The sequence below is a fragment of the Pavona decussata genome, unplaced genomic scaffold, assembly GCF_977016875.1.
Source record: "Pavona decussata unplaced genomic scaffold, jaPavDecu1.1 SCAFFOLD_25, whole genome shotgun sequence".
Lineage (NCBI taxonomy): Eukaryota > Metazoa > Cnidaria > Anthozoa > Scleractinia > Agariciidae > Pavona > Pavona decussata.
This window is the reverse complement of record NW_028145448.1, coordinates 53,778-79,291: the sequence shown is the minus strand read 5'-3', so window position 1 is coordinate 79,291 and position 25,514 is coordinate 53,778. Positions and strand designations below refer to the sequence as shown.

The 25,514-nt window shown below is 36.8% G+C and overlaps 1 protein-coding gene across 1 annotated transcript; it reads right to left on the bottom strand.

Annotated features, from left to right (window-relative positions):
- Positions 1 to 674: 674 nt before the first annotated feature.
- Positions 675 to 11,571, bottom strand: LOC146485629 (uncharacterized). Its single transcript, XM_085103001.1, has 6 exons — positions 11,482 to 11,571; positions 9,440 to 9,461; positions 8,364 to 8,534; positions 3,666 to 3,788; positions 2,648 to 2,718; positions 675 to 908 (listed from the first exon to the last, which is right to left on the bottom strand). Exons 1-6 carry the CDS (start codon positions 11,563 to 11,565, stop codon positions 894 to 896), a joined length of 486 nt encoding a protein of 161 aa, XP_084959127.1. The 5' UTR covers positions 11,566 to 11,571; the 3' UTR covers positions 675 to 893.
- Between the last annotated feature and the right edge of the window lie 13,943 nt (positions 11,572 to 25,514).

The following is a 25,514-nucleotide window of genomic DNA, read 5'->3' as shown; positions in this document are numbered from 1 at the left end:
TTCAAACACGCTGGTTCGAAAATAAATATTACAAAACACTTAAGTAAAGTGTACACAAAACAATGGTCAGAGAAATGGGAAAAAATGTGTTTTTGACTCACTGACCCCAGAGAACAAAGGACGTGAACACTTGGCTCTGTCATCTCGATCTACAGTCCTAGTCAAGTTTAGTTGTGATACTTCACAACCAAGCCGAAAATGTCCCTCTCCTGCTCCCCTCCCCTCTCAATGTTGTTTTTCGGAATTTTTTAAGCCAATCTTGTGAACCAACATTGACAGGGCAGGGTGACTAGATCTGTCCCATGTAATGTGACTAACACTGTAGTTTGTCTCAAAACCATAACGTCACGCATCAAAACGCGCGCTCTCATTGGTTCTTGTAGTCACATGATAGGCAGCGTTTGTTTCCTTACCTTATCTTTCATTACATATCGCTAGAGCACTCGAAATTTAGTCTGCATTTCTCGGTTCTGAGGGGGGGAGGGGGGATGGATGTTGGGACCAGCGGGTATTGGTTCTGGGGGTGGGGATGGGGAGTAGCGGGTCTCGGTTCTGGTCATAAAATTAAGGGGAGGGGAGAGCAGGGCCCCCGAGCCCCTCCCCTAAATTTACCAGATATTTCCCCTTTGAAGAAGACACCACATGTGCACTTTCATAAACACCACATACACTGATTTATTGCTTTGCTGTTTTATTTACTTGGGACTTTCAAAGTTCTACATTAATGTTTTCTAGCTAAACAACTTATTTCAATCAAGTTCCTCGACACTAGTTATCATTTTTCCTGTTTGACTTACATATCTTTAATCGATTCACTAAAGTGTTAGTCTGTGAATGGTAAGTTGCAATCTTGATTGCTTTTTCCAGACCTCATAAGGAGATTGCTGCCTTCTTTACTCGTTTTGCGCCTAGGAGAGAATAAACACATACATCTTAGCTGATTTTACCTTAAGTCATGAGTCTAAAGTTGGGGGGGGGGGGGAGGGAGAAAGGGCTTGTTATGTTTTCCTGATTTAATTTTTCACTGCTTTTCTAGTCAAAAGGCTTCTTGGAGAGTCTTTAAACAACATATCATTTTCATTTCGTTTACGCAAACGAACTGGCATTTGTATTGATAGCTGAGTTTAATCGTTTGTCTCACGATTGAGCCACATAGATGTGATGGCAACGCTTTGACCGTTATACATCAGGCAATTGTGTCGACTGATTGCATAACACTATAAGTAGCACCTTGGTTTGTGTTGATTAGGCTCTTAGGCCTCTTAAGTTGATTGGAGGATTCCTATCCTTGTAGTTCAGACTAGAAATTGTCCGGCTTGGTACTGATAGGCTGCTGTGTTGTTTGATCCTTGGCATCCATGCTTCTGGAATTTTAATTACATTATCCCTGTTGATTTTGTCAGGGTGAACTCTTATGCCAATAGCCTCTTTAACCTTACGACTGTACCAATGTGGGTCTCGGTCAATAAACGTAGCCTCATCCCAGAGCGGATAGTGACCTGTCGCTTTGTCGCGCTCTGAAACGGCGGAGGATTGGGTTTGGACAAGCCATATGTCTCCATCGTGTTCAATCAACACAAACTGAGGTGCTACCTATACTGTTACGCAATCAGTCGACACTATCGCCTGATAAAGACCAGCAATTTAATATAATAATAATAATAATAATAATAATAATAATAATAATAATTATAATAATAGATTGAGGATTTTATGGATAGTATAAAGTTTTAGAATTTAATTACTAGGATCTTTATGATCAGGAGTTGGGATTTTAATTGTAAGGACTTTGGTCGTTGCATTGATTGGCTACGGCTGGCCACCCAATCATTGTTTTGGATATCTGGACATCCAGAAGTTTTTACTGCCATAATAATAATGAGTTTAAAGGCGCTTTACAAGAATAACAACAAAGAACTTAACTAAAAGGTTATTGAAATGCTTTTTATAAAAGGAAAAGTTTTAAGTTTATTTCTAAAACGGGCACCGAAGAACTGTTCCTAATATTAAATGGCAGCGCATTCCAAAGTGAGGGGGATGCCATGGAGAAAGATCTTGCGCCATGAGTTTTCAAATTAAGAGGTGGATTAAAAAGAAGTCTTTTTGATGATGAACGTAGCTGACGACATGTGGTGTGTGGTATTAGTATTTGCGAATATAGCGGTCGAAACGTCGCGATCCACATCTATGTGACCGAATTGTGAGACAGACGATTAAACTCACCTATCATTTCGAACCAAGATGATGAACACCATTCATGATATGGCATTTGTATTGTTTTTAAAACTATGGTGGGATTGCGTGTGCGTCGTACGTTTGAGCAACGCTCCATAGACATTTTTTTCATAAATGGCGGCCAATTTGTTACTCCTTTCGATATATGTTAATCAGCGCTACTAATCTTGTTTTAGAGCAAAAATTCTATTGAATTTTGCAAATGCTAACTGCGCTGGTAAAGGTAATTTTAATGCAAACAAAAAATTATTTATCAGCAGCCATTTATGGAAAAGGTTTATATAGGTTAAAAAGCCTGAGCCATCCTTTCCCCTTTCAGTCCGTATGGCCTCGGCGGTCACCAATGCCAAATATTAGAAAGGAAAATTAAAAAAAAAAATTCTTTGTCGATGAACAGCCCTTTGGCACTTACCGCGTCTCTTTCGGTGGGAACTTCTCCAGGCGGAGGGAAAACTGGTGGGGGCCTGGGTTCCTTTGGTGGGACTGAGAAGAAATTATACTCATCAGAAGTTACTGTTACAGTGCGACTACTAAACACTGGCCAATCAGATCACAGTAGGATACGAACAATGAATAATTTCAAACGTCTGGGTTTTATTTGCTGACTCCTGTAACAGTAGTCGTGCTGTAAACATTTTTCAATAGTTCGAATCTGAAACTTTTCAAAGGCTAAAAGTATTTTCAAAGAAAGCACTTATTGTTTTAGTCATCTTCAAAGTGATATTGGAAATTTAACCTGCCTTGTTCTTGTAGATTAACTTTGCGATGAAACGATATTTTTGAATGTTCTTAGTGAAGATGTTTATAACAGACTTATGCAATATAGCTATCATTGTTAATTAGTAAAGGTTTTTGCAGCCTGAGCGCATGCGTTGATTAACTAATTCATGATCACATGACATCTAACTATAGAACTATTTGCCGCCAATCAATCAACTAATCAATCAATCAATCAATCAATCAATCAATAAATCAATAAATCAATAAATCAATAAATCAATTAATCAATCAATCAATCATTCAATCAATCTATTAATCAAAAACAAACAAACAAACAAACAATCAATCAATCAACTTTGTTTAACGAGGATGACACTTAACAGTAACAGAACCAACAACCAACTCAACCCACATATGACGCCGAGTCCGGGAATCAAACTCGGTCCACATCAGTGAGAGACCAGTGCTCTCAATACTGCGCCATCCCTTCTCCCCAAGTTCCAAGGCCCATGAGCGTGTACAAGTGCGAAAACTATGACGTAAGAGGGACTTGCGAGGGAGTGTGATGTTGTCATAAGGTTCTAGCGAGTTTTTTTTAAAGACTTGTTTGTTTTGTTCCCAAATGGTCCTGCACTAGTCCCCGGAGAAATAATATTAGGTGTTTCCCTCGAGACCAGTCATTAAGTTTTAATTTACTGTTGCGTATTTACCTATGAAGATAGGCTGACAGGATGGTACTTCATTTGATCCACACTCGCAGCTGTAATGTTGGCCGTCTTTAGAAAACTCAAATTTCTCACCAGCTGAATACATTCGATGACCGTCACTGCAAACTGTTAACAAGAAATCGACTGGTTTAAGCAGTGTGTTCATCCGGACCATAGTTAATTGAGGGACTGGTTATGAAACTTTGCCATGAAAACAATGGTGCTGCAGTTTATGTTGGAAGGGCCGCGACTGTGCACAATCGTTTGTTTTAAATGTTCACAACACAGTTGAATATCTTAGCACGAACGTTTCTATTGGTCAGTTGCTTCAACAGAGTTCGAAATCTATTGTAGTTTGTGCACGGTCAAGGCCAAAAACGCTATAACAAAAACATATAACAAAGGAGTTTGTCAAGCTTCATAACCATTGCCTTTTTTTAACTATGTCCGGACCGATACACTTTAACCTGAGATTACTTTATACATATATAACACACCCTTCTAGTTTTCATCATGTCAACCTGTTTGAAAAAGACATATCACTGATTTGAAAATTGAAACCCAGGTTATTTTAGTTCTAAATTGGATAAAAGTTGGGTTAAATGATATATGAAAAAAATGAGGAACAATGCTGCACCCAATTTCCAAACACCGCAAAGTTGGATCACAATACTCGGCTGCGCCTTGTTGTTTCAGTTCACTTCTAGATGTTTGGAAAATAATCGGATAAAACACTCTTTCGAGTGTATTTGATATAGCTTCTTAAACCATTTAAAATTCTCGGAGAAATTCAAAGGAAGCAATTCATCAATTTTTTTGATAATTAAGATCACTTTTCCAAATTTCCGTCACAGTATTGATTTTCTTTGTTTCCTCTTTATGAATTATAATTGAGGTTAAAAAGGCTGTTACGAAACTATTCATTAAATTTGCCTGAGATTGCGATCAGATTTTTAGGTGTTACATTTATGCAAATAGTTTCTAAGCACGCCATAGCTCGCAGTATTGGAGAACCTTGATGACAACTTCGAAAAGTTAAACCTCGCTAGAAACAAAGAAACGCCAGGACGTGGTGCCTGGAAAAGAAATTGTGTTTTGCAAAATACCTTAGATGCATGCGCTTGTAAACTATAAAGGATAATTGATAAAACTAACCTTGTCATTAAAAAATACAGAGTGACGCGAAAAGATGTCTCTGAAGACGATGTACCAAAAACAGTCATCTACGGCCGATTTAATTTGAGTTATACTGAATAGGCCATTTCCGAGTTGCTGTGAACCTCACTTTGAAAGCGAGGCTAAGTGCAAAACTTTTCATAAGAAAATAAGGTTTGTTTGCAAATGAATGAAAACTAATTTTCATAACTAAAAACTTTGCACTTAGCCTCGCTTTTATAATAACGTTTAATGCAACTAGGAAATGATCTATTAAAAAAATACTTCAATTGTAATAAAAGTAAATTATGTTAAATTTTAAGAACGGTGCCTGCTTATATGGCGCGTTTTTAGTGTCAAAATTCAAACTATCAATTCAAACATTCGATCCTTCAATTCAAACATTCAATCCTTCAATTCAAACATTCGATCCTTCAATTCAAATCTGCAATTGTTCGGTTCAAACTTTCGATCCTTCAATACAAACATTCAATCCTTCAGTGCAAATATGGAATGGGTCGATTCAAACATTCCATCATTCAATCCAAATATGGAATTGTTTGTTTCAAACATTCGATTCTTCAATCCAAACACCCTTTTCTTCAATCCAGAAATGCTATTCTTCAAGTTAAACATGCATTCATTGTATTGCCTGGCCTATCATTCAGTTCAAGCATGCATTCCGTCGATTCAAACATGCCATTTTTCAATTCAAACATTTGATCATTCAATCCAAACGTGTATTTCTTCAATCAAATCCTGAAACTCAAACACTACACCATAAATTCCGCGTTCAATTTCGATAGAAAATGCTGAAATCCTGCTGTTGAAACATTCTGCACTTTAATTTTAGGATATAAAATCCAGATTATAAATTCAAACATAGTCTCACAATGTAGTTGTGCAGTGGCTCGATTCAAACATTCACTTCGGCGATTCAAACATTCAGCTCAGCAGTCCAAACTTTCAGTTCCTCTCCAGTAGTCTGGAACCGAGGGGACTCTGTAAAACAAGGATACGGACGGGCGGATGCGGACGGCGGATGGCGGACGGCGGATGGGGCTTTAAAAAAAAAAAAAAAAAAGAAGAAGAAGTGGAAGAAAATAGGATGTTAATACGGTTAAATTTATTGGTTAATTGCCACCTTCTAAGAAATGCTAGCTTTGGCTTTTTTTAAATTTTACTTTTATTTTTTTTTTTAATTTGAATTAATTTTATATCTTATTGTCAGTCAAACAGCGAAAACGCTGTGGAATGTTTCTTCTCGTTTTTCAACCAAATCAGCCTGAGTTTGCACTGGATAGGTTGCTATCCAGCAGATGAAATGCGTGCAAGATTTTCCCAATAGCCCTATAATTTATGGATAGAGTAGAAACATATGTCAAATTTAAGTATGGGATTGTGTGGAAAACTTGCCAAAAGGCGTTACCGGTAGTTGGAGTACATTTGCTCCGCTGGATAGCGACTTATCCGGTGGATAAAGTTATCCACTCTTTGAACAACTGGGGCCTGGTTTACTCAGCAGTGGAACACCAATTTTCAAGTCCGCTTCTTCAGGAGAAAAGCGAAACATTTCTCAGCGTAGTTGAACGCGGAGTCGACCGATCGCGAAAGCTTCAAAGCATCAACCGGTTTGTTTGACAAATTCTGCTTTCTTTATTACATTTTTTTTACATTCCTGTCTCATTGATATTCATATTTTCGATTATCCGGACATTTTATTCAAGTTCCAACGAGTCCAGATAATCGAGGTTCGACTGTACCAAGTTCACGGAGAAGACGACCCCTGACCTGAATGGGGACTGAAGGCCGCCGCCGAGGCAACCGGAGGAAAACCAGAAACTGACCGAAAAAAACATGTTTTTCTGTCAGATAAAATAATCTGAATGTTCCAAGATGAGAAAAACCAAAATCCGCAATGAATATCAAAACCGAAAAGACGCAAAACCCGATCAAAAAAAGCCCCCATATTGCAAGGAAAATTTCGCTTATGTACAAATTTAAAGGGAAGAAAATGATACGTTCAGAAATCCTACGCCGGGAAATCTTTGGACATCTTAAAATAATTTTTTAATAACTTGTATCGATCTGTCTATTCGAACAATAACCACGATTTCCAATCTTTAATGCCTAACAAAAGCTCCTACAGTACTTTACCTGTTAATCAGATGATCCTGTAAATGTTCATGAATGTGAACTTGTTGTTTTTCCGGATGGTGTGTCGTGCTAATGTACCGAGTTCCACTGCAAACTCAGACTGATTTGGTTGAAAAACGAGAAGAAACATTCCATAGCGTTTTCGCTGTTTGACTAACAATAAAATATAAAATCAATTCAAATTAAAAAATAAATAAATAAAAATAAAATTAAAAAAAAGCCAAAGCTAGCATTTCTTAGAAGGTGACAATTAACCAATAAATTTAATCCGCCGTCCGCATCCGCCCGTCCGTATCCTTGTTTTACAGAGTCCCCTCGGTTCCAGACTACTGGAGAGGAACTGAAAGTTTGGACTGCTGAGCTGAATGTTTGAATCGCCGAAGTGAATGTTTGAATCGAGCCACTGCGCAACTACATTGTGAGACTATGTTTGAATTTATAATCTGGATTTTATATCCTAAAATTAAAGTGCAGAATGTTTCAACAGCAGGATTTCAGCATTTTCTATCGAAATTGAACGCGGAATTTATGGTGTAGTGTTTGAGTTTCAGGATTTGATTGAAGAAATACACGTTTGGATTGAATGATCAAATGTTTGAATTGAAAAATGGCATGTTTGAATCGACGGAATGCATGCTTGAACTGAATGATAGGCCAGGCAATACAATGAATGCATGTTTAACTTGAAGAATGGCATTTCTGGATTGAAGAAAAGGGTGTTTGGATTGAAGAATCGAATGTTTGAAACAAACAATTCCATATTTGGATTGAATGATGGAATGTTTGAATCGACCCATTCCATATTTGCACTGAAGGATTGAATGTTTGTATTGAAGGATCGAAAGTTTGAACCGAACAATTGCAGATTTGAATTGAAGGATCGAATGTTTGAATTGAAGGATTGAATGTTTGAATTGAAGGATCGAATGTTTGAATTGATAGTTTGAATTTTGACACTAAAAACGCGCCATATGCTTATACAGAGGTATTTTATGCAAGGGCAATTGGAATCCAAAAAGAAAATTGGGGGTAATCACGCATTTTTTTTAGAGATAATTAAGCAACCAGAATTCCAAAAAGAGCCAAAATACAAAACAATGTGCGGAATTTTTTCCCAAATTGAAGATAAATTATCTCTAAAAAATGCATGGTTACTCTCACTTTTCTTTATAGATAACTAGGGCACTTGCAAAGTTCTGTTTTCTCCGCATAGTTTTAAACCGCGCAAAAATATCCCTGTATTTGTATTACCACCCATAGGAAACCCGAATATCTCGAGATGCGCAGAGCGTATGCGCAGTAGCAAAAGTAGGCACCGTCCTTAACAACTTAATCACTAATTCATTTAAAAAATATATAGATAAATCATTATTAATTGAAGCGACTTACCGCATGTTTCTGGACAGCATTCCGCTGCTGGGTCAATTTCTTTTTTGGGACAGTTTTCCGGTATTTTAGTGCATTGGTAATACGAATATTCAGGTGGACCATGCTTTCCTTTAGGACATGCCACTTTCTCGCAAGGGTTACGGCTAATTACCTTCTTATTACATTCATAATCTGTGCAAGGGAATAATTAGCGAACAACAACAATAATAATAATAATAATAATAATAATAATAATAATAATAATAATGATGATGATGATGATGATGATTATGATGATGACGAAAGTCTTAATTTGACTGTATAATGAACAACAGTGTTGGATTATCACTTCTCGCATTCAACTCGGGAAAGCAGTGAGAAAGTCCCAAGTTGATTTACGCTAATACAATTCTTAAACATTTTACCAAACATCATAATTTGACCCACTCCGGGATGGGTGGAAAGATACTAAAACATTGGGTAAAATTGTGTTTTTAAGCAAGAATAAACCAGTGAGAAGCACTGTGCGAACTAAATTTATGGAAATTTGCGATGTACTGTGATTTGTCTGAAATTGATGATATTTATTATGACCTCACTCGGAAAAGATGCAACAGAAAAGGTTTTTGAACCGACCGACTTCGCAGCCTCAGTACTGATCTGGGTTGAAAGAAGTTTTGAAACAAATGTTCCGCGCCTAAAGTTTTATTCCTGTGAAATTAAAATACGGTGGCGTTTGTAAATAAGGTACAGGAAACTATATATAGCATTTATGTAATGTTTAAAACACGAGCTGAAGTGTTTTATTGGGATTTAAAACCACGAGGTGCAGCCGAGTGGTTTTAGACCCGATAAAACACGTACCGCGAGTTTTTTGAACGGCTTAATAAACATTCCTGGAAATGCTTGTGTCAAGAGAATTCATAACAATGATGCTTTTGTGAACGTTGGATATTAGCATACGAGAAAAACATTAAACACCGCATACTAATAAGGAGGAGGTTTTATCCGGTTTTAAAACCTCTGCACGTGATGTTTTATTGACCATCTGATAGGTCAATGAGCTTATGATTTATTAATGACTTTTTGAAACTTACCATATGATCTCTTCTCTATGATCTAACAGATTAAAGAACAAATAAATAAATGAATAAATAAATTAATATAAAAACATCAGTGATCTCTTTATATTCTGGGCTATTTTCATGTTAGTTATATTTTTTGCCCTGTCTGCTTATTGATGGTAACATTCATTGCAACATTGTCCGTGTAGTGGATCCAAAACATCTTCAACAATGTATTGACCAAAATTATAATCAACAAGAGGATAAAAGCTCAAAAAACACTTACATCAATTTTAGCTCATTTAGCAGTGAAGCTAACATTTGCACAGATCCGAATTACTGCCAATTATTTTGTTTGGGAAAAATATAAAAGTGAGAATTTAACACGCGAAGTACATTGTGTTGGGATGGCTTGGAACTTTCTCTAGTTTTTCATTTGCTTTTATTGACTAATTAAGGGCGTGAATATAAGTCATGGTTCATATATTTAATTATAAAGAAACCAGACATATCGGAGGTTTTAACAAAATAGTTTTAAAATGATGCAATTTGTACTTTGTGGTTTATGGGAGAAAACCATCAATTTCCTCATTCAGACAAGGAAATTACTATTTTTTTTGCCCTTGAATGGGACAAAACTAAAAACTTTACGATATTATCTGGGAATTATGTGAATTTTTTTGTATAACAAGCAATTTTTTTCGATACTGTATCCTGCATTTTTTCCATTTTTTTGTCGTGTGGTTGTTTATCAAGAACATTTTCACTAAGTTGGATTGCTTAGCGGTTTCACAACTTTGAAGGACGGTGCCTCTTTTTGCCGCTGCGCATACTTTCTGCGCATACGGGATGGCCCGCGAAACAATAATTTCTAAGAAGGCTATATACCTACTACTTCAAAATTGTTGATGAGTATTTGTGTAAAGAAGATCTTAGCAAGTGCTATTGAAACTGAAAATGAGAATTGGGAGTAAACAAGCATTTGCTTGAGATAACGAAGCTTTAGTTTACAGAAAAACGTCTTAGGCTCGACTCTTGTTGCGAAAACTTGAATTTCTTTTTTCAGAGTATGCCTGTGTCACTGAATAAGTAACAAATTCTTAATGCCATATATTGTTATGTATCTCAACGCTTTTTAGAATTATTGTTGCTAATTATCTCTGAATAATGTGCGGTTACCTCCAATTTCCTTTTACCATTTAAATAGCCCATGCTAAGATTTGCTTTCACACAGTCTTAAAATGCGCAAAAATACGTTTATATTAGAAAAAAAGTGTTTAACTGTGATGTTACTATATTTTCTTTCTTACGTATTGCCCAGATACACTGCATTGTGAACAAATATCGATAAAAGTGGTTCACGTTCTTGCTGATTTAGCGAGTTTCCTAGCTTAAGTAATAAAGATTTCAATAAAAGATTAACAATATTATTTGCTCATGTCTTACACAACGTCATTGCTACATGAAGATGTTTGATTCTGCCGAAACACTTAATCAACCAAAACATCGTAACAAAAATATTGTGGTTCTTTATAAGTTATACTACCTATTGTACACAGAGGCTTAAGAAAGATTCGATTAATTTTGCTGTCATTAATTTGGTCGTTTTCTGACTACCTAACCAGTCAGTCGTTAATTTCTGTGAAATCTTTAAGGCTGGCCTCAAATTTTCGGAAATTCTTCTTACACCTTACATCTGCATCTTAAAACGTTATCTTGGTGGAAATCTTTCCATTCCATGCCGAGGAATAGCCATTGCGGGAAATTTATCGTTAGAAATCTTTTTTTGAAGTTCTATTAAAATGCAGTATATATCTTACCATCAAACGACTTTATTTCAATAATGACACTGTTTTAAAAGTCAGTGCTCAAAATAAACGTTTTTTATCCAGTTTCAAAGGCAGTATTCATTTCGTTTGGGGGAAATCTGGCCAATGTGTTTGCTCTCTGAAAATATGGACGTTCTGAACCCTCGTATTTCTATTAGCGTCCATTCCGAGGGGCCTTTTCTGTTCCAAACCCAAAAATATAGCAAAGAACTAAAAAAATGACAAAAGTGACTTAAAAAAACCAACCTTATGATTGATTCTGCCAGCAGATACATCTAGCACCGAAGCGGTAGAAATCAATAGAAAGACGACAAGGCTGTACATAAGCATGTTGTCTCTTCGATCAACACACAGTTGTGAGTTAGCACTTTTCATTAATCTGTCTTTAACACAAAAAATAATGAGATATTTCTAATTACAATCTAGTATTATTTAAGAACGTCGATCACATTCACAGACAGTTTGACGTCTGAAAGCCATTTTCATTACTTGTTTTAAACTGTCACTTGAACAGTTGAATAAACTATAATGATACTTTCAGCTTCACGTAAATCTGCTATCATTTTCTGTAATTTGCTGTTGTTAATTTAATAACCGATAAGCTAGAATTTGTCAAAGAATAATTTGAGCAAAATAGTATGAATTATGACTGTCTGAATTTTTGACTCTTTTATTCTACTGTTAGATTTTAGTTTTACGTTAATCTTAGACCCCATGTTTGAATTAAAATATTTTGGAAACCAAAATCATGAACTCATTTCCTTGGCTTTAATATAATATTTTTTCCGTTGATTTAACTTGGATACGTAAATAATGCGCGCTGGAAAATTATAAACGAGTTGCACAGGATATTGTTGTATTGGTCGTTCAACACATCTTCTATTCATCTGTGTCTAATTGATTAGATGTTGGAAATATCTGACGAATTTGATTCTTTAAAAAAAAATTCCGTTTGCGCGGCTTCTATAACTGCATTATTGCTTCTAAAAGTTACTTAGTTTTAGATTCTCCTTTGAGTTAATAACTACTAAAGTGAACGTGTAACCGTGAGTCACGTGTTTAAAACAGATTAATATTCTCGCTAAAGGTTAATCTACCATCACTACCATGACCGCAAATTAAAAACCGCTTAAAATTGAAAGAAGCAGCTTTTTTTTACATTAAGCAAACAATTAAGGTATCCTTGAGAATATGGATAGATTTTGCTCGCAAATCATGTTTGCGTTTACGTCAAAGAAATCTAAACATCCGACATCCAATTAGGATTAAAATTCATACATGTCCGAAATTGAATGTTTATTTTCTGTGTCAACACAATAGTGCCGGCCGCTTTTTCATTATTCGCACTGACGTAGGGTCTTTTATTGCTATTACATCTAAAGTCATAGTCTGGAATCACAAGTTATCAAATTTTAAAAAAATATGTTTCGTCAGAATAATGCCGTCATTTTGGTGAAGATTTCCGACTTTTTGTTCGCTTACCTGCCATCTACACACACTCACACCTTTTCGTTTTATGTAAAGTGTAAGACACGAACAGCAGTGTTTTATGTAATGTTTAAAACACGAGCATCAGTTTTTTATCGGGATTTAAAACCACGACGCACAGTCGAATGGTTTAAGACCCGATAAAACATGTGCTGCGAGTTTTTTGAACGGCTTCAAAAACATTCCTGGAAAAGCGTGTGTCAAGAGAGTTCATAACAATGATGCTTTTGTGAACGTTAGAAATAAGCATACGAGAAAAACATTAAAAACCGCATACTAATAAGGAGGAAATTTTATCGGGTTTTAAAACCAATGCACGTGATGTTTTATCGACCATTTGATAGGTCAATGGGCTTATGAATTATTAACGAGTTTTTGAACTCTTCTTAAGGCATAGACGGAGTTCTTTTCACAGAGTGGTCAGCATGGTTAAGAAAATAATAAGTCAAAATATTGTTATAGTTCTAGTTCTCTCACATCCTGCGAAGAAGTACGTTAAACAAAAGATGTATAAAAAACTCCAATAATTGTGAGAAACATGGAAGATGATATCTGTAAAATTTTTAGTGGTTCTCTGAATCAGTAGTCGAAATACAAAGACCTGAAAATACAGGAAGACCTGTGGATAGTTACTGACTACTCAAACTCTAGTGAGTATTGTTACTTTTGCAGTTGCAAGTATTTATTGCTAGTTCGCTATCCTGCAGATAAAATGTGAGCAAGATTTTTACGATAGTCCTATAATTTGTGAAGAATAAAGGCATATGTCAAATTTAAGAATGAGATTGTGTGGAAAACTTGCCAAAAGCTTTGGTTGGATTACATTTGCTCCGCTGGATAGCGACTTATCCAGTGGAAAAAGTTATCCGTTCTTTGAACAACTGGGGCCTGGTTTTCGTTAGTTTTTGTTTTTGCCAGTATCTCTTAGAAATAAAGTGACTAATGGCACGGCATCTTGTTATCCACTTGCTTGGTAAATACTAAAACAGTTTTTTACCTCAGTGTCTGACAACGAGGGTGAGTATTTATCTTACATCCTCACTCTTCCCCTCGTCTTCAACGAATAATGCCTTACAGATGATTATGGTGTTCCACTGCTGAGTGTTTTGTTTAGTTCGACGTTCCGCTAACACGCAACACCCAAATCATGCCGAAGTTTGATCCCTTTTTCCAAAAATGAATTTTCAACTATTTGTGACAGTTCATTTTTAATCATGTTGAAATTGGAAAACGGTTTTAATAATAATAATTAATATTTGTATGGCGCAAATTAGCATGTGCATATGATCAAATGCGCCTAACAAATTGTATATGTAAAAAATAAAAAAATAATTAATTAAAAATAGTTATTTACAATTCTTACAGTCCTTACATCGTATTGTAAGCAACTCTAAATAGAAATGTCTTCAATTTGGACTTAAAACGTGTAAGATTATCCTCGTCCCTTATTGCGCTTGGCAGTTTATTCCACAGTGATGGTGCAGCAGCAGTAAAAGCCCTGTCACCGAGTGTCTTCTTCGTTTTCGTGGATGGTGGTACTAACAAAGGTTATGATGACTTCGAAACGTCGTTCGATTTTATCGTTAATTGCGTTAATTTCCCTTTAACTTTATCTAGACCGGGGTTTTTCTGCCATGTGGGGCTGGGATGGGATGGGGGGGGGGGGGGGGGTTGTGGCGTGTGGGATTCTGCCCCCTCCATAACGAGAATACAAGTGCTATGACATTGAGACTAGGAGGAGAGATAGTACGTCTACAAAGGTCTCTTTAGACGTCCACAGTGAGAACTGATGACAGCACATAGCGTTGTAATGACATCGTGATTGCCAAAAGGCGGCCATCTTGAATTCGCTATCTTGGATTTTTGGATTTCTTTAAAACTTCAGGAAATGGAAGTCAAGATGGCGTTCAATGACGCAATGCCCACGTCATTTGACGTCATCATACCATTTTGCGGAAGGAAACTATATTTACCTCTTAGGTTTTATTGCCATATCGTTAATGTGCTTTAAGTTTTGACGGCTGATCATAATGAAGAACGCAACAAAAGCCCATATTGTCAGGTTCGCTGTCGCCTTGCTGCTTCACACTTATACAACTGGAATTGGTTACAGTTTCCACGAGTAAAATGGAGTTGGAAAGCCCAACGAGGTCCTTCCCCCATGTTTGGCGTGTTCATATCGGTCTTTGAACCAATTTAGCTTCTTGTATGTTTTTAGCGGTTTAACATGATCATTTGGAGAATTGGGATGGTATGCAATCAACAAGAAGGTCGTGTCTGAAATAGGTTAGGAGAAATCACATATTTTGGTCTGAAATTTGGCAAGAGTTTCAAGAAGCGCGCTATCCCCGGTGGCAAAATGCAAGTGTAGCCATTATTATTTGTCAGTAAATGACCCTTCACTGTCTCTGTGTCCTAACCATGAAAGAACTGTAAAGCTCTGTTTGAAAGCAATTACAGCAAATTAGTAAAGAAACCAATTGGAGCAAGTGAAAGGAGACACATGTAAAATGCAAGTGCAGCATTAATTTGCAAGTAAAGGAAGCGTTAGTGTTCCGGTGTGTTAATAATTAGCGAGCTGTTAGCTACGGGTTAAACACAAACTGTATTTTGGATGGCTTTAAGCTACACAAACTGTGTCCATTCTAGCAAAGGTACGTTTTGAAATCAGTTATTGACGGCCGAGTTTAAACAATAAAATTGAGGGTCTCTAGTGACAAGCAAAATATCCCTGTATGTAGTATAGTTCGCTAAAATTCATGGCGGCTCGGAACCAAAAAAAAAAAAAGAGAGAGAAAAAGAAAAAAAAAGTTAACGGAGAATAACTTTCCACACATTTAGTCATCGACTTATTGAGAATATAATAACACGAGGTGTGATAATATCGGTGTACCTTATCAGAGTATGGTTAAAGGCGAGCAAAACAAAAGGTCGAAGGAGAATGATTTAAATTTGCTTATAGTCATATTGGGAATATTACAATAGTAATTTCGTATTCAAATTAAAAACTGATAATTAAAAAGGAAAAGTTTTCTCTACCAGAAAACTCGATTTCGTTTAAGATTTACGTCTTAGTGATGATGCAAGATCTTTATCGCAGAAAAAAAAGCTCCTTGCAATTGTAGTTTACTTTTGTAACCCTCGGTACAAAAGGAGAGCAAGGTTCAGGGTGAATTATTTGGCTTGCTTCTGATCATTGGCATATTGGGAATATTAACTGACATTTTGTATCCAAATTTGAAACTAACATTCAGAAAAGGGAAAAACTGTTTTCTTTACCAAAGAGCAAAATGATTTCCTTTAAGATTCTTGTCTCGTTTATGGTTTAGAGTTTTTAATGGAAAAAGATAGCACTATAAAAGGAAAACAAGTTTGAGGGAGAATATAATTTGCCTAGCATCTGCTTGTTGACATATAGAGAATATTGTTGGACATTTTGTGTCAAATAAAAAACGGTGCTAATTATTTCTTTTCAGAGAGCATCATGCTTACGGTTTGAATACACCTTTGATAAAACTGTGAGATAAAGGTCAATTTTCAAATTGATATAGAGTGAAAACTATTTTTGACGACTTAAATTAAAAGCTAAGCCTTCAACTGCAGGAAAAAGGAACCTATAAAAGTTTATTAAAGTAATATTTTTTTATCACAAATTTAACGCCGATATTGTTCTCCTTTTTAACATGCATGGAAAGTTTTAATATCTTCTTTTTAATTCGCCACGTGCGGTCCTTTTTCATTAAGAACACATTAAGAAAATTATAAAAAAGCGCTGAGTTATTGAGCTCAAATGACCAAAACTGTTGTCCAAAACACGACAATGCCTGAGGCCATTTAGAGCAAAAAAAGCTAAATAACCATACCCTTTAGCTAAACACATCCTTATAGCACAAACACACCTATAGGCAAAACACACCTATACCTTATACAGGAGGGTCGAGTTTTGAAGTCGTTCTCCCCCCGATAACTTACATGTTTAGTTTTATCCAGATAAACTAGCTTCTTTCCTTCGTAATAGTGTTTTTTTTCTTCTTAATATTTCATAATGGCAAGAAACGTCTCCCAGGAATCGTCCTTTAAGCTTAATATCCTCGAATCAGCGTTTTTGTATTAAAATTAATTCCTAATACGTTATACGTTCTTTATGAAAAACGACCGCGTATGGTGAATTGAAAAGAAGATGTTAAAACTTTCCATGCATGATGCACATAATAACAACGTCGTCTACAAATTTGTGATTAACAAAGATAAGTCTTGTTAAATTTGAGGGACATTTTGACCGTGGCAGCCTTTTTAGTTTGAAGTAGTCCACTTTTTGCTGAATAGGGTTAGGCTGGTCTGGAATTGGTTATAGTTTTCACGAGTAAAATAGAGTTGGGAGGTGTAACGAGGTCCTACTCACACGTTTGACATATTCATATTGTTCTTTGAACCAATAAAGCTTCATGTATGTTTGTAGCGGGTTAACATAATCATTAGGAGAATTTGGATGGTATGCAATCGACAAGAAGGTCGTGTCTGAAACAGGTTAGGAAAAATCAAATATTTTGGTCTAAAATTAGGCAAGAGTTTCAAGAGACGCACTACCCCCTGTAGCAAGTTGTAGGTGTAGCCATTATTAATTGCCAGTAAAAGACGCCTGACTGTCACTGTGTCTTAAGCATAATCGAACTGTCATTTAAAACAACATACTGACTTTGGCTAGTTTGGAGCTACAAAACCCTTTTCTATTTTACCTAAAAGTTGGTGTTGAAACAGGGATTTTGCGTGGAATGAAAGGAGAAAATACGATGGATAATCGCCTGAGGGTGCTCCTTGTTTATTTGTGTATTCTTGTCTTGCGGTCCAAAGTCATTTAGCTATTAAAATCGTTGCGCCACGGGTGCAGATAGTCAGGCACCAGAAACAATCATTAAATACAAAAATAATTTACTGTGAAGGTAGAGAAGCATGTGTGGCGCAGTATTATGCTACATGCCCTCCGGGGATGAGGGCTTAGGTTCAAATCTACCTTGGAACCGAATCTCAAAGCGAAACAAACATTTTGGTAAAGCTTTGAATTCCTTATTGTTTCCTCATCGTTTGTCAGTTATTATCTTAAGCTTGGCACTTTCAAATAAAAAGCGGCTATGAACAATGGCCAATTTTTTTCTTCTCAAAGCGAAGCGAGTTTGCATTATGCTATTAAGGTTTTTTGAAGCGCTCAAGTAAGCAAGCTCGGCTTGTGGCAATCAGATTCCATCTGATCTAATATTCCTTACAGTCTCAGTGAGGAGTCATAAAGCTATTTACGTGAGTACCAACGTAACATAAAATTACAGTTAAGCAATGGAGGACTTTTTCCTTTCTTTACATAGCCTCATCTAAACACGAGGGGGTTGGGAGAATTCGAGACAGATATGCAAACCCAAGACGCAGTCGAGGGTTTGCATAACTTTCGAGAATTCTGCCAATTTCTAAAAAAAAATGATTCGACAAATGAAGGGAAATTTTATTTATTTATTTCTTGATTGAAATAGATGTTCACAGTACATGCCCTGGACAATCATATTTGCTACCAGCTAATGAAAACGCGCATCTGACAACACACGAACCAATCAAAATTTGCGTTATAAAAGTCAACATCAAGTTGAAATTTGTGGCAAGCATCAGCGAGCCCCGTGTGGATGACGGCGATTTCAGCTTTGAATTCTCGTAAATCTTTCAGAAAAATACCGAACATTCGGTGAAAGCTAGAAGAAATGTTCAAAATATGCGATTATGTAAGGAAAGAACTTCAAGATGAGGAGTTTATTGAAGCTTAAAATGAATGTCACTGTGCATGATCGCTCTTGAAAGTTACGTGAACTAGTCCGATGTGGCAGCCTAAGATGGCTGAGAAGTCGAATCGGTTATCGTGCCTTGTGAAGTTTTGCTGTTTAGGAATAATAGCACAAGCAGCGGATCTAGACTGTGAAGTTGATACTGGTAATAGTAATCGTAACAGTAGATTATTACGGTGAAAAAGTCTCGGAGAAAATACATTTTATACAAATTTGACAGCCAAAACACGGCAACCGGCCGTACAAAGTTTGATTTGAAACATTTATAGTCTGTAGCATAAAGTTTTGTGTTCGTTTTCGTGTACATTTTTTGAAAAAAGAATGTCTTTTGGAGAATTAAATTGTGGTTCTCCGATGCAAAAATTACCTTGAAACACGTTTACTGCGTATTTGTTGTATATTTTGTCGTCTTCAAATGAGCTCTCTCGACGAGGTTGTCTAGCGAGGCAGGCAAAGCGCTGTGGTTCTTCTTTCCTTTGCTTTTTTCCCTCGGGATCAGGAGAAAGGAGATAGGCAAACCCGATCAAAATTTTGGGAAATTTTCTCCATTTCCTTAACAGTTGTACTTAAAATTTCTTTGCGAGTCTTGCGAAAGCTTTGAAATTGTGCCGGGAGACACAGAAAACGTGACATCACAACCGTATTTACATACTCTCATCAGGAGCCAAGCCCATTACCCGGAGCGTACAACTTTCATCCCGAGTCTGTGAAACAACTGTGAAACGGCGTTTTCACAAGTAGAGTTATTTTTAAACTAGCCTTTCCCGTGAATTAGTTTTGGGTAACCAATCACAAGCGATTGTGTAAGAGACTGTTATTACGTAACTAGAATGACTCGTCCACATGTTGACGGGCCAACGCGACTATAATAAAGCCTTCAACGGTACCTTAAATCTGCTTAGTGATGACGTTTATCTTGATCATAAAGGGAAAAACTCAAATATACTGAATGGAGGTTTTCTGAGCCATAAGGAGAAGTTTTTTATATGCCATTGGGTATACTAGCTCTGTCGCATTTTGTTTAGGTTTACCGGCTCGGACTTTAAACTGCAAGATATCAGACGGCGCATTAATAAATGCTATGAAGACATGGGATCCGGCGTGGATTTCGTAACTCGTGATTTCATGCTTATCTGCGGTGAGATTGCAGGATGTTCGTTTATCACGTATATGAGTCCAATAAATCCGCGTCTTTAGGAGACAGCGCTAAATATATGTCATTTATGAAGACATACACCGTATTCACAAATGGCGGATGCGCGGGAAAAAACTGGCACTAGGCATCAAAACGAGGCGTTTTAGGATAAACAAAAAAATAATTTGCCTGCGAGTACAAGCTCACAGAGAGACTATTTAGCTGATAAGCTCCTAAACAGCAAGTTTTTCAGATCACTGGTTTTATTCCGAACGAGAGTGGTTTAGTGTTTCTTGGTTCGTTTCTTGTAGCAATCCTAAATGCAAAATAGACAATCACGGAAACAAATCGGTTAGAGTTTTTGTTTCCGAAGGATTCAACTTTCGAGCGCAGATGGATAGAGGGACGATAGAGATACTGTACTACAGAAGTTTGTTTGGTATGTCTTTCGGAATCCGAAGGTAAGATAGGTCTTGAAGGAAACAAAATGAACATACAAAAGGATGCATTTCTAACGAGAGTTGCGTGATCAACTTCGTATCGGACGTTCCGAGCGCAAGAGAGACTACAACCATTTGTCTAAACCGCTATAATACCGAGAAAAAAAAGACGAAGACAACAACGAAAAGACGTGAAGGATGTGAAGAGAAACGGCTGGACGAATAATTTAAAAAGAAGCAACAGATGAACCAAAACTTGTCTGCTTCGATTCATTTATATTGTAGCCGTACTGTAAACAACAAGCAGAGAATGCAGTCCCCTCAAAATTCATAATTTGTTAAATCAATCAAGTTATCAAAATCAAACCGTTTAATAATGGAACAAGCTCAGAAGGAATATTTCTTGCCTGAATGAGAAAATTGTATTCCGTGAAACAGGGACTAGAGAACACAGCATTGTGGCTTTTTAACCGGCATTTCGGTTGAAATCAATAAAGATTTGCATACTTAATTAGGTAATTTGTCAGAATTAGATTATCGTATTTCGCTTTACACTGGGTTCCTAAACTTGCCATTCCTCAACGCATTTGAGAGTGACATTCCTGAATTTCCTTGCAGGATTGTTTTCTTAAAATTGATACCTTACTTCCAGTAGTTCCTCTTGACTTTGGTAATTGCCACATTTTCAATGACTTGCATGAATCTTGGCCAATCTTGCGATGCATGATATATTTTTTAGTTCGGGGAAAAAGCGCCTAAAATGTACCGAAATATTTAAGTCTTGGCTCACATATTGCTTCCTTAGTTAAACTTTTCTTTCAGTAGCTTCCCTCCACCTCCTTTTTTTTTTTTTCGTTTTTTTAGGCATTATAGCTGTTCACAATAGTAGGAGTCAGTTTTTGTAGCTTTTGTGATCGGAACTTCCGAGTAGTAATCACCACGCAACTCTCTTTGGAATTGCGTCCGTTTGTAGATTCATTTTCTTTCCTTTCAAACCTGTTTTAATTCCCTTTCCAAAATATACATTGAATAAACCTTTGTGGCTCCTGCTAGAGTGAAGATCTTTCAAACAACTTTTCATATTTTCTGTAGACATTACACTCGAAGGTTTGAAACAAACAATCTAACTCAGTTTTTTCCTGTGAGTGTCTAGTTTGCATTTGAGATTGCTACAAGAAGCCAACCAATAAATAATAAACACTAGAACTTGAACTCGTTCGGACTAAGTGATCAGAAGAACTCAATTTTTAGAAACTCAGCACTTATCGACCCTCTAGAAGCTTACATGACTGGAAATTTTTTTTGTTTATCCTAAAACGCCTCGTTTTGATGCGTAGTGCCAGTCTTTTCCGCGCGTGTCCGCCATTTGTGAATACGGTGTATAGGATTCGTGGAATTCGTTGCTCGTGATTTCATGCTCGTGCTATCTATCTACATTGAGATTGCAGGGTGTTCGTTTATCACGTATGTGAGAGTCTAATAGCTCCACGTCTTTACAAAGTTGATCATTGTTGTCTCTCGCTTTCGAGAGGTTTGGCCTCTTGCAGTTTTTCTTTTCAGCTCCGTTGCCTCCTGACTGAACGACAAGTATTATGTTTTATCTCCATTGTTTTGTGGGTAAGCTCGCATCCGGTAGATATTAAAAGCAAAGACAGTCGGCAACTGTAATGCGAGTCTCTAAGATGCTTCAGAGATTTCTTCTAAAATGTTTAGTGTTTGTTTTTGCAGAACGATGCAAAACATTCTGGCAATCTGAATGTTCCACTTGTGATTTCACCGGCGGTGTTCCGGCGTAAATCGGACTATCCAGTCGCCCCTAGCCGTCTGGAAAAATTATAAGGCGAACAGCCTGAGCCAGTACTAGAATCGAACATAAGGGTCTTCGAGTGGTAATGAAAAGAGCCAACATCGGTTCATTTGTCGCGGGTCCTTGTTCCACAAGAGATTCAGGGAAGGGGGACAAATCTGACACGAGAGATCGCACCTCGCAAAAATAACCCGCTCTGCTTACAACTTGACTCCATTCCCGCAGCCGTTCATCTCCTTCCATAATTTTCTTCAGTGAAGATTCTTTCGATGCCGCCTGCAGAAATTTTAGTTCTTGTCTGAGCTCTAGGCTTAGTCGTAAGGCTTTCTTTACTGAAGCGCTCTTGTCGTCTAAAGAATTGTTGTGACCCTCCGGACCTTCCTCGGCCGCCGGAGACGAACACGTAGCTGACTCTTCAACTTCTAAACGGGGTTCATTTGTTTTAAAAGGATTTTCTACATCCTGATCGGACCTCTTCATTGTTTTTGCAATACTATTTAAGGCCTATTTGACCATTGTGAAAACCGTCAGAGCAATATATCGAAGGGAGACTCGCGTATATTCGCACTCAGAGATAAGCTTATGCAAACTTCACATGTTAAAAGTGAAAATAAAACGCATGGTATTGTGGGAGGGCCATCTAATGTAAGGGTGGATTGGAATGATGGAAAACGACAAGTGGAGAACGGAATAAAGTACCAAAAAAATCGTAGCTTCGCCGTCATTTTATTTTAATCAGATTTGTTTCGATACGGACGTCACCGGAAACGGTAATTATCGCGGGAAAGGCGTATCTAAAAATAAAACAACTTGTGAAAACGCCGTTGCACAAATATAAGGAAGTTGTACGCTCCGGGTAATGGGCTCGTGCTCTCATCTTAACACACCTATCGACCAATGAGAGCGCGCGTACTAATCTCAAATATTTTATAATGTACCTTTGTCAGTGTTTTCTTTATCTTGGAGAGCGTTTTTCATGTCATACTTTCTTGTGAGTAGGCTACTAATTTGCATAATTGAGAAATGGTAGTATTTGGAACTCTTAAAACCATTGAAATATTGGGAATATTATGATAGACATTTCGTATTCAAATTAGAAACTGATACTAGAAAAGGAAAAATGTTTCTTTGCCAATAAACACGATTTCATTTAAGATTTCCGTCTTATTAATGATGCAAGATTTTTATCGCAGAAAGAACAGCCCCTTGCAATTGTAGTTTACTTGTATAACCTTCGGTACTAAAGAAAAGCAAGGTTTAAGGTGAATAATTTAGCTTGCTGCTGATTATTGGCATATCGTGAATATTAACTGACATTTTGTATCCAAATTTGAAACTGATATACAGAAAAGGGAAAAAATGTTTTCTTTTTCAACGAGCAACATGATTTCGTTTAAGATTCTCGTATCATTTATGGTGTAGAGTTTTTAATGGAAAAAGACTGAGCACTATAAAAGGAAAACAAGTTTGAGGGAGAATATAATTTGCGTAGCATGTGCTCGATGACATATAGGGAATATTGTTGGACATTTTTTGTCAAATTAAAAACGATGCTAATTATTTCTTTTCAGAGAGAATCATGCTTACGGTTTGAATACGCCGTTGATAAAATTGTGGGATAAAGTCAATTTTTGAATTAATAAATAGTTAAAACTATTTTGACGACTTGAGCAAAAAGCTAAGCCTTTGTGTAAGTATCTTCAACTGCAGGAAAAAGCAACTATAAAATTTCATAAGAGTATTAATTTTTATCACAAATTTAACGCGGCCATTGTCATCCTTTGTACCATACATGGAAAGTTTTAAGAGTGCCTGACTGTAACTTTCGAGAATCGCTGGCCAAGCTTGAAAAATCGAAACCCTTGATAATTTGCCTGAAGTTTACTTTTGGGGAACTATCTTCGAAAATATTATTTGAATGTTCTGGAAATTTTTAGTTTTCGAGAATTTTGGAGAAAACGAAATAACGGGTTTTGCCTCATTAATTATGCAAAAATCTCACTCAAAATTAGCCAAGTTCAATACGCTTGTGTTGAAACAGTACGCAACGCTAGAAAGCGAAGTCGGTTTTGAATAAGAGCATAACTCATCTACTTTCTATTAATGGGACCTATGTAAACTTTTGTAGAACTTTGGAGGGTTTTATGGCTCCTGGAAAAATTGACATTTTGAGGACTTCGCGATGAGGCGAAAATTGAGTAAGTTTGAAGGTTTAAAATGCATCTTGGTATGTCAGGTATCGACTCGAGAGGAACATTGTGATAAAGCTTGGGTCTTCGTCTTTAATAATACGAAATAAAAAATCTGGGCAATCAATGCACGCGCTGACGAAAACCAACGTTAGCGAGGCTTTGTTAACAAATTTGCATAATTCGCAACTGTTGAGAAAATGCTATGTTGTGGCGACTCGGTGAAAACATTGACCCAGGCTATCTTCAATTGGTTATTTCACCCCACATTGCATTTGTCTGTTTCTCTTTCTTGTTTAATAACGTGGTAGAAAAGGTCTGGAAAAAAATGCGTGATCGGACAAGAAAATATTCGTCAAATTCTGGTGGGAAATTTGCACAATGCAAATCTTCCAATAAATCTTTCTGCAAACGAATCTGATTGGGAAGGTTTCGTTAAGAGACCATTTGACCGAAACACCCCACATAAAAGAAGTCAAAACAACGTTTAATAATTCGATTTTAACCAATTATTGTCGAATCTTAACCTTTAAATAATAGTGCCAAACTGATACTCGCTATTGCGTTACCTGCGTCACGTCAGTAGCTGTCGATGAGTCTTAGAATATAATGCCCACAAACCAACTTGTGCTGCGAAATTGTCAATTACAACAACTGGAAAAAAGACCTTTATTTACTGGCATATGAGTGGTTTTGATAAAAATAAAACGTTCACATGACACTTGAATCACGTTTAAAAGTACATGCTTGTCAAATGAGATGCGAAAGTTGGACATAGGGTCGGTCAAAGTGAATATTTTTAATTAAATGAAGTTTGTTTACTGGAATGCATGCTTTTTCAAATAGCTAGTCCAACCTTCTTCAGTGGCCTTCCAAATAATGATCACCCAGAATTGGGTCAGTCAAAAGAACTCTCTGTTCGTGTTGTTTGATACTGTACCTTCGCAAGTGGCTGAAAAACAATGTCAGCTGGCACGCCATATTTTAACGTAATTACTGGTATGAAATATCACACATGCACGGATACACGCTTCAAAACCTGTGTGCCAATTTCCGTTTAACAAAATAATAACTTAGTTTCTACCTACAGTCCACATTGGCTGTAGGGAATGCATTTATCTTTGTCGAATGTCAACAACAGAAACACGGGTATCTCATTGACACTGTATAAACGCAATGTCTACTGCATATATCACAGGCAGCCGAAGCTCTATGACCTTTGTTTGACCTTTATATTTTGATGTCACGATGAGTGTTACGCAATGGCGTAAATTATAAGGGTTTGCATGGGAATTTACGAATGTGTTTTGGAGTCGAAAGTAAAGGGCATGAATTGAACAAAAATTGCTTACCTTGTCTCCTTGATCTCTTGCCAAGGTTTTGTGCGCCATATTTTGG